The 16,164-nt window shown below is 37.6% G+C and overlaps 1 protein-coding gene across 1 annotated transcript; it reads right to left on the reverse strand.

The window, feature by feature from the left end:
* Positions 1-3,970: 3,970 nt before the first annotated feature.
* LOC107791044 (FRIGIDA-like protein 4a) lies at positions 3,971-8,223 on the reverse strand. Its single transcript, XM_016613031.2, has 3 exons — positions 7,076-8,223; positions 5,225-5,400; positions 3,971-4,672 (listed from the first exon to the last, which is right to left on the reverse strand). The coding sequence occupies exons 1-3, from the start codon at positions 7,959-7,961 to the stop codon at positions 4,184-4,186; spliced, it is 1,551 nt and encodes a 516-aa protein (XP_016468517.2). The 5' UTR covers positions 7,962-8,223; the 3' UTR covers positions 3,971-4,183.
* Between the last annotated feature and the right edge of the window lie 7,941 nt (positions 8,224-16,164).

Below are 16,164 nucleotides of genomic sequence, written 5' to 3' on the forward strand. Positions count from 1 at the left end.
GACTACTCATAACCCCACGAGTCCATATATATGATTAGTTTCAAAATCTGAGTCCAAATCGACTCTCAAAACTCAATTTCTCATTTTTCAAAAACTTGACATAATTTTTCAATTTTTCCTCTTTGATTCACATGATTTTTATGTTAAATCTAAGATATATTAATGAAATATAGTTAAAAATTGATAAGAATCACTTACCCAATGTTTGTAGATGAAAATCCCTTCTCCAAATCGCCTCCTACCGAGTCTAGGGTTCTAAAATGAGAAAATATGTGAAAAATCTCGACTCCCAGCCCTTTTGTCCAGCTGCAGATGCCACATTTGCGACACAAGATTCGCATTTGCGACACAGGGTTCACATTTGCGAACCCTGACAGCCTCAACATACATCGCAATTGCGAAGCTGGACATCTTCGCAAAAGCGAATAAATCGTCGCAAATGCGACCCAAGCCCTAGGCCTATTGACTTCCCAATTGCGAAGGGGTAAGTCGCAATTGCGACATAAGAGCACCCTCTGTCACCTTCGCAATTGCGAGGCTGGTGCTCGCATTTGCGATAACAAAGCACAAGCACACCAGCAATTCTATTTTCAGTTGAAACCATTCTGAAACATGTCTGAAATTCATCCGAGCCCACAGGGCTCCAAACCAAATATCCACATAAGTGTAAAAATATCGTACGAACTCGCTCGCGCGATCAAAACACAAAAATAATGTTTATAACTACAAATTAGGCACCAAAACGCATAAATTTCAAAGTAAATTTCAAGAACTTCTAGAACTGCAACTAAGTGTCCGACTCCTACCAATTCAATTCCAAATGATACCAAATTTTGCAGACAAGTTCTAAATAGCATAACGGACCTATTCCAAGTCCCAAAATCATACTCTGAACCCGATAGCCAAAAGTTAACCTACGGTCGAACTTCTGAATTCGATTCCGGGCATACACTCAAGTCCAAAATCATAATACGAAGCTATCGGAGCCATCAAAAACACCGTTCCGGGAACGTTGTCACAAAAGTCAAAGTTTGGTCAACATAAACAACTTAGGCTTCTAAGCCAAGAATCAAAGGGTCCAATTCAATCCGAAATCTTCCCGGAACGAAACCAATCAACCCCGTAAGTCATAAAACCATAAACACACATGTGTGAAGCATCAAAAACAGAAAACAGAGCGCAATTACACAAAACGGCCGGTCGGGTTGTTGCAAAAGTGATACTTATACTTTTATTAGTTTTATCGTTGCCTTCACTGGTAATTTACTACTAGTTTTTATGTTCTGTGCTTTATTAATTTGTAAAATTTTCAAATTATAGGGATATTAACTTTTGCAGTGTTTGTCATTTGTTTAGCTGACTAATATGCTTAATGCTGAAACTGTTGGGTTATGGAGTATTCGGAGATGATATTACCGTAATTTTTTTATTCTTGACTATTAACTGGTATTTTTTTAACATATTATATATTTGATTGATATTTATATATTTTGGATACAATTTAGTTCTTTGATTGTGATATAAGGATTTTACATTCAAATATAAGGGGAACATGCTTTTTAACTGAAGTAATAATTTAAGGGTAATTTGTTTTTGTTTTTTTTGCCAAAAGATATCACCTGCAATAGAAATGGGACTTTCTTCTTTCACAAAGGATCAATAAAGGAAGAACAAAAGGACATTTTTGAATTAAGTATAGTATTTGAATCCAATGGTTTTGACATCTCTCAGTTTCTTCTTCAATTTGCTTGTGAAAATAACTTGGCCAATCAGAGATGGATGACATTTGTATTTGTTCAACGTACCGTAAGAGTCTCAATGTAGATTGCAACAGCAGTATATTTTATTTTTTTGAATTTGTAATAGGTTAAAGTTATGAGGATTGCGGTCTGCGGATTGAAGAAAGTTGAAATATTACCTCTAATATTATTTTATATATAAAGAGACGTTTAAAGTATCTTTGAATAAGTTGAAAGAACAGTTGACGGTAGTGTAAAACTGTAAATCATGCAAGGTAGCCAAAGTAGAATGTAAGATTTATCTCCTAATAGCTAAGGATTTGCAGCACCTTAATGTTATCAATAAAAGAGCAACTACACATACACGCAGATAATAGAGAAATATTAAGAAAGATATGATCAAATTACATATTTGGTCCTTATAAATAAAGGTAATGCAATTACAAATTATATATAACTAATTTTAAATGTGATCCTTTGGAGGGACAATAAATGGCCAATTACGTTTTGAATTCAAATATTAGTTTGCTGATGATGGTAAATTTGTTATATACATTAATTAGTTTCATTTTTCTTTACTCTAACAAGTCTTATATTAAATTCATTGTGATTAAAGTTTAACTGTCTTTTCCAAAAAATTATGTAATACTTGACTTAAGATATTCGTGCAACGCAACGAGTATAGAGAATTATTATATATATATATCCATTAAGATCCAATTCCGATGCTTTGCGAGTCCAGAGGAGAATAATATTGATCTCGAAGAAAATTGAAACTTGCTACCAAGATAAGGTAGAGTCTTATCCCCTACTTATTTTCACTTAATAAAGGTTTGGACCTAAACGATTCAGACCTTTGCTCATTGAGTACGTTATACACTAGTATTATGTTTTTTTGGCAGTCACTTATTTGGGGCTGAATTTATCCACTACTATTGTACAAATTATCAGTTGGAATAACTACGACTGCCAACAACCACCTGTGTGCCACACCCACTTCTTCCACTTCACAATCATCACTAGCCATCATTGGACGACAACCATCGCTAACCAGTTTGCCATTTTACACTCATCATTGCCAACTAACATTAATTACAGCTAACTTTTAATGAATTTTATAAAACAATCTTCAGATTTAGAGACATTACCTTAATAGTTAGATATGCATTAACATTCAGACATCTTTATCTTTAGTTTTAAAACAAAACAGTCGAGCCTCCAGAAACTGAGACGGCATCCAAATAAATAGAATCAAAGAACTAAACTACTTACAATATTATTTGATTGAATCCTGACTCTGCGAGGTATCGTGGCGAATAATTTGTGGGCAACTGAAATGTTATGCTACGGATACACTTCTCATGCCGGGCAGAATGCAGATGTGGTGTTTGTACAAACTTTAATACACTGAAAGTTGTGCATCACATTCTCATTTATTTTGTCCTGTTTTCTCTCCTAATCCAGAATATGATCAATATGCTAGCTCTTTATTTTTATTTTGTCTAGTCTAGAATATGATCAATTCTTGGAAGTACACGAAAGCTTCCTGATACTATTAACACAATAGATTATCCAAGATAATCTTTTTTTTTTTTAAGGATGAAGTAATCCTCCCGATTTACAGCATATTCCCGATTCCCATGGTTCAAACTTCAAACTTACCAAGCATGCATGTCACTGCCAGATAGACGTAGCAATAACAGTCCATACACTAACTAAGTTCTTAAGTTGGAAGTTGGAAATGATCAACTAACCAAGTCATGAAGTTGGAGAGGATCAAACATGAAGAAGTGCAACACTACAGTTGAGTATATTCTTCAAGAAAGACTTGGGAGTTTCCAAAAATAGATTGGGGAATAAGAGAATAACCAAGAGGTTAATCAAGTTCGTATATCTACTTGTGCCTGACATCCCCGCTAAGACATGAAAAAGCAACAATAAACCAATCGATTCGCCAGGCCACGACTTCAAAACTATACATTGAGATACTATAATCGGACAGCAACGACTCAACCGTTCTGATCAAAAGAACGAGACAACAGAAAACCACCGGGCTCATGTATCTATTCTCAAAGATTGTATGCAACAGAATTCTTTTAGGACACAGACGTATATTCAGCATCATTGGCTGTTACTAGGGAATTAAAATTCTCAAACAGATTAAAGTCATTTCCGGGTATTCACTAGTCATTCCCACTAAAACCTAATAGTCGTTTTAGCATATTGATTACTTTTCACAACCACCTAATACTACACATTCAATTAATATCAGAAATACAGCCTGCTATTTGCAAAGCAAGAAAGCAGGATAAAAGTCAGAATTAGGAATTAACACACACATAAAGCTACCATTAAAGGTTAGTGATTACTGATTACAAACCATATAAAAAGAAATTCAGATTGGGTCATGATATCAGTTGTCACCAGTTTAGAGCCAGTTATGTCTATCGGTAGTAAACTTGCTGGTAAGCTGGGGCCATCCCATTGCCATAGCCACCATATGGAGAATAGTTCACTGGGGTGCCTGGAGAGTAGTTCACTGGGGTGCCTGGATATGGGGCAGCTTCTGGAGAGTAAGGATAAGGCGGGCTCCTGTTACCGTAGATTGCAGGTGGTGCAGCATATGCTGGAACTGCAGCAGGGTATTGGGTGTGTGAGGGAGACCTAACAAATGCCGGGGCTACTGGGAAAGATGATACATAGGCATTTGTTGAACGGCCTGCCTTAGCAGGAGGCATAGGACCAACGTTACTGGCTCTCGTTCTTTTATTTGCTGGTACAGCAGCTGGCCTCTTTTTCTCATTCTTGGGCTTCTCCGACTGCTCAAGCTGCTTTTTAAGGTTTTCTGGAGGGAATTCAGCCTCAAGCTTGTATTCTTCAATACACTTAAGGACAGAACGAATCGCTGATTGCTCTTTCTTTGCAGCTAGATGCTGTTAAACATGCAAAAGTAATTAATAAATAAAATTGGAACAATCATATAGTTTTTCATCGTCCATACAATTAACACGCATGCGCCTTTGTCACAATGAACTTAATGTACTGGAATTGCATACACCATAACAGCAGTAAAGTTCCGAATTATCAATGACTGTTTGAGCTTAGAGCTCTATGGCATGAAATGTAAGAGCACATCAGTACATAAATGGCATGAGAGAAACTAAAGTTTCTTCCAACATTAGGTCAAATGATTAGGGCAACACTTCTGACTATGTCTAGACCCTCTCCAAGAACAAAGGGAAAATATGCAAATCTTGGCAAAACTGAGCACCCAATATTTATGCCAAAAAAAAAAAAAAAAAATGACTGAACCTGGCTGCATTCACAGGCAGGGAGAGCATAGCAGAAAGAGAGTCAGGACAGATATTGCCAACTACACTAACATAGAACAAGACAGTTGAGACAATGTGGAGAAAAGATTTAAACAAGATACAGGAAAGCTGGATGAAAATATACATAACAGGAGAAAAAGAATTGGATGATACCGCAGCTCGACCAGAATTATTTGGGTCTTCCAGAATTGCAGTAGCAGCTTTTTTCGCATCTTTTAGGTAAGCTTTCAGAAGAGGAACAGGAGGGAACCTATCAGCAAGTCCAACTTCATAAGTGAAATGTACGGCATCAACTTGCTGTCCTCGGCTGATTAATTCTTCAATCATTTCTGTAGACAAGAAGAGGATACAACAGTAAGCTTACATACCAAAAATAATTTGTTGGAGTAACATAGACAAATATGAACAACTAAACACTTATAAGGTACTGTGAGAATCCTTGAACTTACTACCCAACATACCTACAGACAAACAAAACAATTAACATGGCGTACAAATATGAAAGCAACTAGATAGGAAAAATAGGGGATGCACTGAAAGATCTTAAATGTAGGTCCGTGCACATAAGCAAAAAGTACTCTCCTAGGAAGATTAGATCCTGCTGTCAACATGCTCCCCACAGTGTTCTTTTTCAATGATTCAACACAAAGTGGAGGACTAAGGATTAATATTTCATCCACCATACTTCACAAATAGTACACCAACAATAACTGTTGGGGCATGAGGCTTAATCTAGTGCCCCTTTGCTTCCACGGTTCATTTCAACTATGCCTCAATCACAAGATATAATTTGTTTCTAGTATTTCAAACCAAGACAAATTTCATATAACTAATATATCATCTACATATTAATATTTTCCACTTCTAGTTGGATAATCCTACCTATTGCCAAAAAATTATATTGTACTTCAACAGTAGAAGCAAGGAAAACGCACATCAAATGAGAAGATACTCGATGTGTGGACAAGGAAGTGTTGATGCTAAAAAGAGTTTCACACTAAGCATGGCAACAACGTAAATCCCTTCTACATCATGTGGCTTACAATAACCTCAAAACATTAGGTTACCTCTGCTAAGACAACTGCACTTGTTTTAGATGTTTACTTAGGAAAATACAGAATTCAAACTCGAGCACAAAAATATAAACTAAGTCACCAGAACTAGGAGATGACCAGCCATGAAAGAACAACATATATCAAACAGGACTCTTATCATTAGGAAAAAGCTAAATCTCAGAGCTCCAATCCACTGCACTACCACAACAAATGCTCTCAAATAAGCAAAACATATTGGCATAAAATAAAAGACCATTTAGCCTGCGACTGGCAAGGAGACACCTGTTGAAGCTGCTCTGCAATTCATACAAGGAGTACAATACATCCCTTGCAAAGATACACTTCTCTGATCTGACATCGGACCTTATAAAATAAGATTTTCTAACACCTTTAGTCGATATCAGTAGAAAGTAGTCCAATTTAGCTCCAAGAAAACATCCCATAGCGAACTCAACCACAGATATGAATAAAAAGGGTAAACACCAAAATGATCTCTCAAGTCAAAGACACTAAGCACCTAACCTTCCAAATTAACCAGACCTTTCAACTGCAGACCTACTCAAAAGTCACAAGCACGGGTAAAATTCCCCAAAAATTTACTTATGACATGTTAACCTTTTCCGCCAGAACAGAAGACCAACCACACCAAAAACAGCTAATTCCTCACTATGCATTTCTCTTAACTTAGGCTTATTTCATCAAATTATAAGACTATGAAAGACAAAGTATATTTTTTTTATTTTTATGACAGTGGCGCCGGGCCATTTTTCGTGCACCTCGATTATTCCACCGGGTACTGCTATCTCCCACCAACACAGGCACCGGGTAACTCTAATCAATGCTTGGACAGATGGGGAAAAATCACCTAGCCTTTTTGGGAAATTACTCCTATTTCTCAAGACAAAGCAATAATATGAACAAAATAATATAACATAACACAAAAAATTACCAGGCATTTTATCACCAAGTCCAAGAGAGACAGCCAATTTAGGCATCTGTTTCCTCCAAGCAGACCCAACAACAAGTTTCCTGTACAAATCAAAATCCTCATCCTTGACTATCCCAAAAGTTACCAAATGCTGCAAGAAAGTATGCACATCTGGCGTCTTCACATTCTCAATCCCTCCTCTTTCATCCAAGCTCCTCTTCCATATCTCCGCTATCTCATTGGCCTTATCCTTAACACTCGGCGTCACCAATTTCCTCTCATTTCCCAAAACCGGGTCCATCATAACTGGAATCAAAGACTCCAACATCAAAACACAGGCCCAGCCCAAATCAAGGGTTGGGTTAGGCCTTTTATCCTCTGGAAACACCTCGGATATCGATTCCAACACGAACCTCGGCGGATCCACGCAGTCTCCTAATGCTTTCGGTATTTCAACCCTAAGTGAATCCAAATCCTTCTTTTTTACAATTAAAAACCTCCAGAAGCTTCTAGAATCCATCTTAACACAAAAGCTCTTCAATTTTAGATACAATCCAGTAGAGTCATCGACTTCGGGTTGTTCTGCACCCTCATCTAGGGCTAAAATAGCAGCTTGCTTGTTTTCGAGAACCTTCTGAAGAGAAATTGAGAGTGAAACGTTCATTGAATTCTCGCGCTTTTCCAGGACTTCGAGGGATGCTTTGGTTTCGGAATCTAGGGTTTGGATTTTAGCTTTTAAGGCTTCGGATTTCTTGAGGATGTCTTGTTCGAGTGAAGTGAAGTGATCGGAGAGCTCTTTCCACAGGAGTGTGCAGCTTGTCATTAAAGAAGTTTGGCGCTGGAAGTCGTCGAAACTCGGCGGCGGCGCCACCGAGTCGAGTTCGCCGCGATCGGCGAGTGAACCCATCGTTGTTGAATTATTGGAAATGAAGTGGAAACCCTAGAGAATTATGAGGGGAAGGGGACACAGCTTTTGGGGTTTGGTGGTGATGATAAAGTTAAGGTTAGGGGAAACAGTACCAGATGATGACGTGGACGAGGATTTCGTTGCCACGTATGTATATGTCTGCGCAGATGTTTTAGGAATAGTAGTTGCTAAACAATATACTTGCCTGTAATTGAACAAGTGAGTGAATATTTGCTGTTTACTATTCGAAATTACTCCAGAAAATTTCATTAAACTTCTGGCCTGAAAATGTCTAATGGTTTCTTACAGTGCCCATATCTTTTTGACAAATAGAGTTCGCCGATTTCATGTTAAAATTTCATTAATAAAAAAGACAAATAATATACTAATTGCAAGAGTATAAATTGATCAAATAATGAAGGATAAAATTTAACAGTATCAGAGATTACAGGGACAGAATTGAATTGAATCTTTTTCTTATATTGAATATTGAATTAAGCAAGTTTATATACTTAAATATTAATTTTGAAATTGCTAATGTACACTTGGGATTGTAGGGTGGAGTGTTGCTTAAGTTAAGGATTTATTGGGTTACGCATATCACAATCTTGGTCTCTTGCTGTTTTGTTTCGTTTCGTTATTTGTCTGTTTCAGTCAGATTTAAGAATTGATTAATATATTTAGAGTTCTGTCTTTCAATCAACGGTGTGACAAATGTCAGCATATTTATCGACTATCGTCAACTATAGCCAAAGACCCAAGAGTACGAATTCGAATTTTCAATTATCTAACTCAATTCCCATTATACCCTGTTAGTTATGACTTATGAGACAAAAAACAATGTAGATTTCTTGTGAGTTTGATAACATTGTCACAATCATTTAAAACTTGTGCATTTTGTAAAGTTAACTTCATTTGAACTCTATTGGAACATTAATAAATACTTGAAAGAATGTGAAACACTGCAAGAAATTTAATAAGATTTTATGCATCGGCGTTGCAAAAAAATTATATACTGATGTTTTATTTTTGGGTAATCTTTTCTAACCTTAGCATGTTTATCCAATACTTGTGCTTATAAATTGTATATATAGGAAAGAAGCTACATACAATTAGAAAAAGATTTAAGTGGGTTGTCTTTATTTTCATATCGTGCAAATAAATTGAATATAAATTGTTATATTACATTAAAGAATTCCCTTAACATAATGAAAGCTTCTAATGGACAAAGATGGTTAAAAAAATTATCTTAACTCACAAGTTTGAATTGCAATTGTGATATTATCCTACTTTTCAATCTCTTAATTTCCCTTGGTAATTGATGTACTGATATATTGAAAGGGATGTGTGAGCATACCAGGAGAGATAACATTAAAAATGAAGATATTCGGAATAAAGTGCGAGTGACATCCGTGGTGAATAAAATGTGGAAAGCAAGGCTGAGATGGCTTAGGCATACGAAGAGGAAATGTACAGATGCCCCAGTGAGGAGGTGCGAGAGGTTGGCCATGGTGGATCTGAGAAGAGGTAGAGGTAGGCCTAATAAGTACTTGCACAGAGGTGATTAGTCAGGACACGGTGCAACTTCAACTTACCGAAGACAGGATCCTTGATAGGAGAGTGTGAGTCAAAAATTAGAGTAGAAGGTTAGTAGGTAATCGAGCGTCTCTCTTTTCATGCGAATTATATTAGTATTAGTCTCATAATTTCTTATCCGCAGAATTGTAGTACTGTATTCTGTTTCTTTCGCTTCAGTTTTCTTTTCGTCTTATCTTGTTATTGTTACTGTTTCCTTTTCATCTTTCCTTGAGCCAAATGTCTATCGGAAATAACCTCTCTATCTTCATAAAAAAGGGGTAAGGTTTGCGTATATACTACTCTCTTTAGACCTTACTTTGTGGGATTACAATGGGTTTGTTATTGTGTTAGAATTCCACATTCTCTTATCACGACCCGAAATCCCAACCACAACACCCGTGATGGCGTCTAAAGTTCACTTGCTAGGCAAGCCAACATTAGCTAAAGAATTAACTAATTTTAATAAAAAGCAGAACATTAATAATTAACGACTGAAATACTCTGAATTACATATATAAATCCATAAGTAATGCAGTCTATGCTAATACCATAAATCCGGAGTCATAAGTACATGAGCGACTAGAATACTATAAATATAGTATGAAAAGAAATAGAAATGTTCGAAATAAGATAAACAGTAAAAATAAGATAGAAGAGGACTTCAAGAACTGTGAACGCCCTGAAGGCTCTACCTCAAGTCTCCTGGATAGATATGATCCGAGCAATCTCTTCTAAGTGCTATTAGGACTAACACCGAAATATGCATAAGAAGTGAAAAAATATTGTATGAGTACAATTGACCCCATGTATTGAGTAAGTACCGGGTCTAACCTCGATGAAGTAATGACGAGGCTACGACAAGACACTCATTATAAACCTATTCGGATAAATAAATAGAAGATAGCAGAAATATAGAGAAAATGAATAAACTCATAATAACGAGACTCGAAGTTCAACTAACAAAGGGTCCCAGAATAACATTATTTCATAATTCTCATATCACAGTACAAAAATAGAACACCACAGCTACAAACATTTATAATATATCATACCCCGTTGCAGGGCGTAACCCGATCCCAATATCATTTTAATATTTGTTGCGACGTGCAACCTAAACCTAATATCATATCAATATATGTTGCGGCGTGAAACCCGATCCCAATATCATATCAATATCTGTTGCAGCATGAAATCCGTTCCATTTATCAATTTATTTCAATTCTATTGCAGCGCACAATCCATTTTCAATATCAATTCACCATCATTAACAATTCAACACAGTCAAATCCGAAATCCCAACACAAAAGGTAATAAAGCGTATAAAACACCAAGAAACTATAAGTACAAACAGAGAACAACCAATATTTCATATTCACAAACCTCGATAAATCATTAACGCAAGAATATCCAAGGGACTCACACAATCGGATATGACATAATAAAGTGCAACAAGTAAGGTAAAGACAATAAAGACAAGTAAAGGCATGAAACAATGAGGATATTCAATTAATACAAGTAGGAGCATATAGCAGCTAAGCAGATATTGACCGAGGAATGAATAAACTGAAATAGGTAACAACTAAATGGCATATAACAAATAAGGCATGAATAGCAAGTAAGGACATGTAGCAATCAAAGCATGTAACAAGATATAACATGGAATAAATGATGATATAAAGGTAAATAGCATACCCTGCATGCTTTAGCCCATGACAGTGAATATACACTCATCACCTTGCATACGTCGTCCCCCACACGAAATTCACGTAGAAAATAGACCAAACAAGTCGTCATTACCTTAAGTCAAGGTTAAACACGACACTTACCTCTTTTCAGAACCAAAATCAACAATCAATCACGGCTTTTCCCTTAGAACAAGCCTCCAAACCAACCGAATCTAGTCAAATATTATTCAAACAAACCAAAATAAGCTTTAGAAACTATCCACGAAGAGAAAATATTAAATTTTATTTATATTTGAAAAGGTCAATAAAAGTCAACCTGAGCCCGCTGATAAGTGGGGATTTTGAGTTCTTATTAGCACCTTTTAGCTTTTGTTTTGTTCCGAAAGTATTGAATTGTGTTCCCGAAACTAATGAAATTGTGCAAATTGCAGGAATGCTGGAAGTTTGGTCTCCCAAGATGAAATCCGACTCAAAAGGAGTGTTCCGAAGCACAAGGCAATAAATGGCGTAGAAGCACAAATGTGCGATCCACAGAAGGAATTCTGCAGCCGCAGAAGAAATTGCATACCGCATAATTCCATCTCCGGCCGCAAACCAAGAAGAAAAACCCAACAGTACTTTCAGCAATGTGCGACCGCAGAACTGGGCTTTTACTGACAAAGATGCAAAGTTCAGAGAATATGCAAGAAGAACAAGTCCCGGAGCCTTTGTGAAGTGCGGACCGCACAAGATTTGTGCGGCCGTAGAAGTTGCCTCGCGGCGGCATTTCAAAAATGTGCGGCCGCATAACTCACCTTCCTGCCAGCTGAAGAAATCTGCGGATCGCACATGGAATTGTGCGGCCGTAGAACCTCTCGAGGGGCATTTTTGTACGCGATTTTTGGACCTGTATAAATAGATGAGTTTCACAAAATTAGGTCAAGTTTGAACATTAAAAGCTGATGTAGCCCTTTATTTTTACTACTTTAGGAAGTTTTACATTATTTTGGTGTATTAACATTAGATTTCATTATTTTAATCTTTCATTATGGGTTTAATTAGCTTTTCTTATTTATTCTCTTCAATACCCATTATGAGTAGCTAGATTGTCACTAGGGTTGTGACCCAACCCTAGTGTGTAAACCTTATGGGTGATTAATTTAATGCTTGTTTATGATCGGGTGTTGATTATTTAGCTTAGTTCATGCTTCAATTTTAGAATTAATTGATGCAATATTGATTCATGCTTATTTGACTTATTCTCTACTTGAGAAATAGAGACCTAGTCTAGGATAACTTGGCTAACAAGGAATTGGGTTAATTGAGAGATTGATTAGCCTAATTAAAGGGTTCAAACTAGAGATAGTAAGAACCCGACTTGAGCTCATATCAACTATTTTGTTTAATACCCAATTGGACTTGAGAAAGCCAAATTGGGCAAAATCACTCTCTGACCGAGAGGTATTGAGTGAGTAACGTAGAGTTGAGAGCTATAATACACCCCAATCAACAAAATAAGTGTTAACGTCTTTATCCCATTAGGCAAACACCTAGGTTATGGTCACAACCCTAGGCCTTTAAATTATTTGGAGAAACATCAAAAACATTCATCTCTAGTTTATTTACCTTCGCTTACAATCATTAGAGTTATAGTAGAAGTAGAAATCAAAACTCCGTTGTGAAAGTACAATTTAGGTAGTCCATTCACTTGCTTCAAATATATACTCCTGACACCCCTTATAACTCCCAGTGGATTCGACCCCGACTCCTAGTTGGGTAATTATTATTGCATACGACCGTATCATATCTCTTATTGAGGTGTGTTGTGGACGTCACTAATTTTTGGCGTCGTTGTTGGGGAGTTAAAACAGTGTTAGCTATATATTTGGGTGTGTTTTTGGAATATCTTCTTTTCTTTCCGTGTTACTAACTTGTGTGAGAAATCGTAGGTATAACCATGGCGAACAAGGAGCTCGAAAATTTGCCTTTGGGGGATGTGGACTTCGAGGATGAGAAAGTTGATGAGGTTCCTCTTGAACCTCAAACCAATAGAAGAGGTCGAGTGCCTCATGACAATGTCCCCGCTCCACCACGACCGGCTCCACACCGGATATTACCCAATGAAAGATATGCAAGTGCAATAGTCCTTCCCCGTATTAAGGTAGACAACTTTCAAATCACCAATGTGATGCTCACTTTGCTTGAGCAACGGGGTTTCTTCACCAGTGCTCCAACTCAAAATGCATATAAATATTTGAAGGGGTTTGTGGATACTTGTTGGCGGAGCAAACAAATAAATGTCTTTGAGGATGCATTAAGGCTAAGGCTTTTTCCCTTCTCTCTACGAGGAAATGCTTTAGATTTGTTAGAATGTTTGCCGAACCATTCCATTAACACAAGGGATGAGTTGGCGGAAATATTTATTTCTAAGTTTTTCTCTTCGGGGCACATGGCTACACTTCGAGATGAGATTTTGGCATTCAAGTAAGAGCCGAATGAACCACTATACGAGATATGGGAACGTTATAGAACAATGGTTAAGGAATGTCCCAACAATGATATGACGGAGAACATGATTCAACAAACTTTCTATCATGGGATTAACATAACCAATCAATGTGTAGTGAATCAACTTGGCGGTGGGAACTTCATGACTACGCCGTATGCGTAGGCATGTGAGATTTTGGATGAGATGGCGGAAACATCATCGGCTTGGCAATCTCGGGCCATTGTTCCACAAGGTTACCCAAACATGATCCACATTCACAAAGAGTTGCAAGACCATGGGCAAACCATTGTTGAGTTGACAACCACCATGATGCAACTAGCAAAGGCCCAACTAAATCAAGTGCGAAATCCCAAGAAAGTCAATGCCATGGAGGGAGTGAACATGATGGTGAACAAGAGGAGGACCAAAGGTCCACAAGTACAGAATCGAGTGGAGAATTATGTGCAAGAAGATAGTGGTTTTGAGCAAGATGATTCCTATAATAAACAAGAGGAAGAAGTGCAATATGTGAAGAACTTTCAAGGGCAAAGAAATAATTTTCAAGGCCCAAACCATCAACAATGGCGACAATCAAGGCAATTGGAATTCTAACAATCAAGACAATTGGAGAGGAAACAATAATCAATGGAATTGGCATAGAAACAACAATTAAAGAAATTGGAGTGGAAATAATCGAGAAAATTAGGGGGGTAACAATCAAGGCGGATGGAACCACAATCAAGGCAACCGGGGGTTGGGTTTTCAACAACCGAGCAACCCGCCCCCTTATCCTTCCCATTATTCAAGTTCTTCAAACAATGAGATAGGGCATATTGAAAATATGTTCAAGCAAATGATGGAAAAGAATGTCGATTCAGATGCCCAACTTGCCTCACACAACACATCAATCTGCAACCTAGAAGTTCAAATGGGGAAAATCTCTCAAGCTCTAAATTCTCATCCTAAGGGGGCACTACCAAGTGACACAATAGTAAACCCAAAGGGTAGAAACAACATGGGACATGCCATGGCCATTACTACAAGAAGTGGGAAATGTAGGAATGCACCCACCTCAAGTCAAAGGTAACTTATGGATGATGAGCAAGTGGTACAAGAAGAAGAGATCCCGAACTATGTGGTGCAAACTTATGATGAAGTTCGGATTGATATTGATGATAGTGTGAAAGATACTCAAGAGGAGGTGAACCCGTCTAGGGATCATATTATTGACATACCGAAGTCGGTACTGCAAAAGGCTAAGGCACCATTGCCTAAGACTCCACCTCCATACCCTCAAAGACTTGCCAAGAAAAATGGTGAGAATCAATTCAAGAAGTTCATTCAAATGATGAAGAGTCTCTCAATCAATGTGCCATTAGTTGAAGCTTTGGAACAAATACACGGTTATGCCAAGTTTATGAAGGATCCCGTGACAAAGAAGCGGTCAATGAATTTTTAAACTATCAAAGTCACTTATCAAGTGAGTGAAATTGCACATTCAATGGCTCTTAAGTTGGAGGATCTCGGTGCTTTCATGATTCCTTGTACAATTGGAAGTGCCGAGTTTGCTAAAATTCTTTGTGATTTTTGGGCAAGTATCAATTTGATGCCCTATTCTGTTTTCAAAACTTTGGGGATTGGAAAACCAAGATCCACCTCTATGAGATTGCAATAGCCGATCATACTATAAAGAGGCCTTTGGGAGTGATTGAAGATGTCTTGGTTCATGTCGATAAATTCATTATTCCGGTGGATTTTGTCACTCTAGATTGTGAGGTTGATTATGACGTGCCGATTATTCTTGGGAGACCTTTCCTTGCTACGGGGAAGGCTCTTTGTGATATTGAAGCCGGAGAACTTACATTCCGGGTTGGTGATGAAAAAGTGGTATTCCATGTGTGCAAGTCCATGCGGCAACCAAATAGCAATGATGTGTGTTCGTTTGTGGACTTGGTGACCGATGTTATTATTGATGACACAAGTGCTACGATCAATGTTGGTGATATGTTGGAGGCCGTCTTGCTCAACTTTGATGATGACGAGATGGATGACTTCATGGAATATGTGAACTTTTTGCAATGAATGGGGTCATAAAACTACGCACCCTGGAAATTATCTTTGGATCTTGAAAATTGGACAACTGCTCCTACAAAGCCTTCTATTGAAGAGTCTCCCACCTTGGAGTTGAAGACATTGCCTCCACATCTTCGGTATGAATTTTGTGGCCCTTGTTCTACTTTACCAGATATTCTTTCCTCTCGTTTGACTAACGTGCAAGTAGATTCCACATTGGCGGTGCTACAAAAGAGGAAGAAGGCTATTGGGTGGACATTGGCAGATATTCAAGGGATAAGCCTCGCCTTTTGCATGCATAAGATCAAGTTGGAGGATGGAGCCAAACCATCTATTGAACATCAAAAGAGACTCATTAAGGCTATGCAAGAAGTTTTCAAGAAGGAGATTATCAAGTGGT

Source organism: Nicotiana tabacum, chromosome 14 (genome assembly GCF_000715075.1).
Source record: "Nicotiana tabacum cultivar K326 chromosome 14, ASM71507v2, whole genome shotgun sequence".
Lineage (NCBI taxonomy): Eukaryota > Viridiplantae > Streptophyta > Magnoliopsida > Solanales > Solanaceae > Nicotiana > Nicotiana tabacum.

Coding starts and splice junctions, on each gene's coding strand:
- LOC107791044 (XM_016613031.2), bottom strand. CDS start 7,961: ATGGGTTCACTCGCCGATCGCGGCGAACTCGACTCGGTGGCGCCGCCG. Junction 5,401..7,075: donor ACTTGGTGATAAAATGCCTG/GTAATTTTTTGT, acceptor TCTTGTCTACAG/AAATGATTGAAGAATTAATC. Junction 4,673..5,224: donor ATAATTCTGGTCGAGCTGCG/GTATCATCCAAT, acceptor CATGTTTAACAG/CATCTAGCTGCAAAGAAAGA.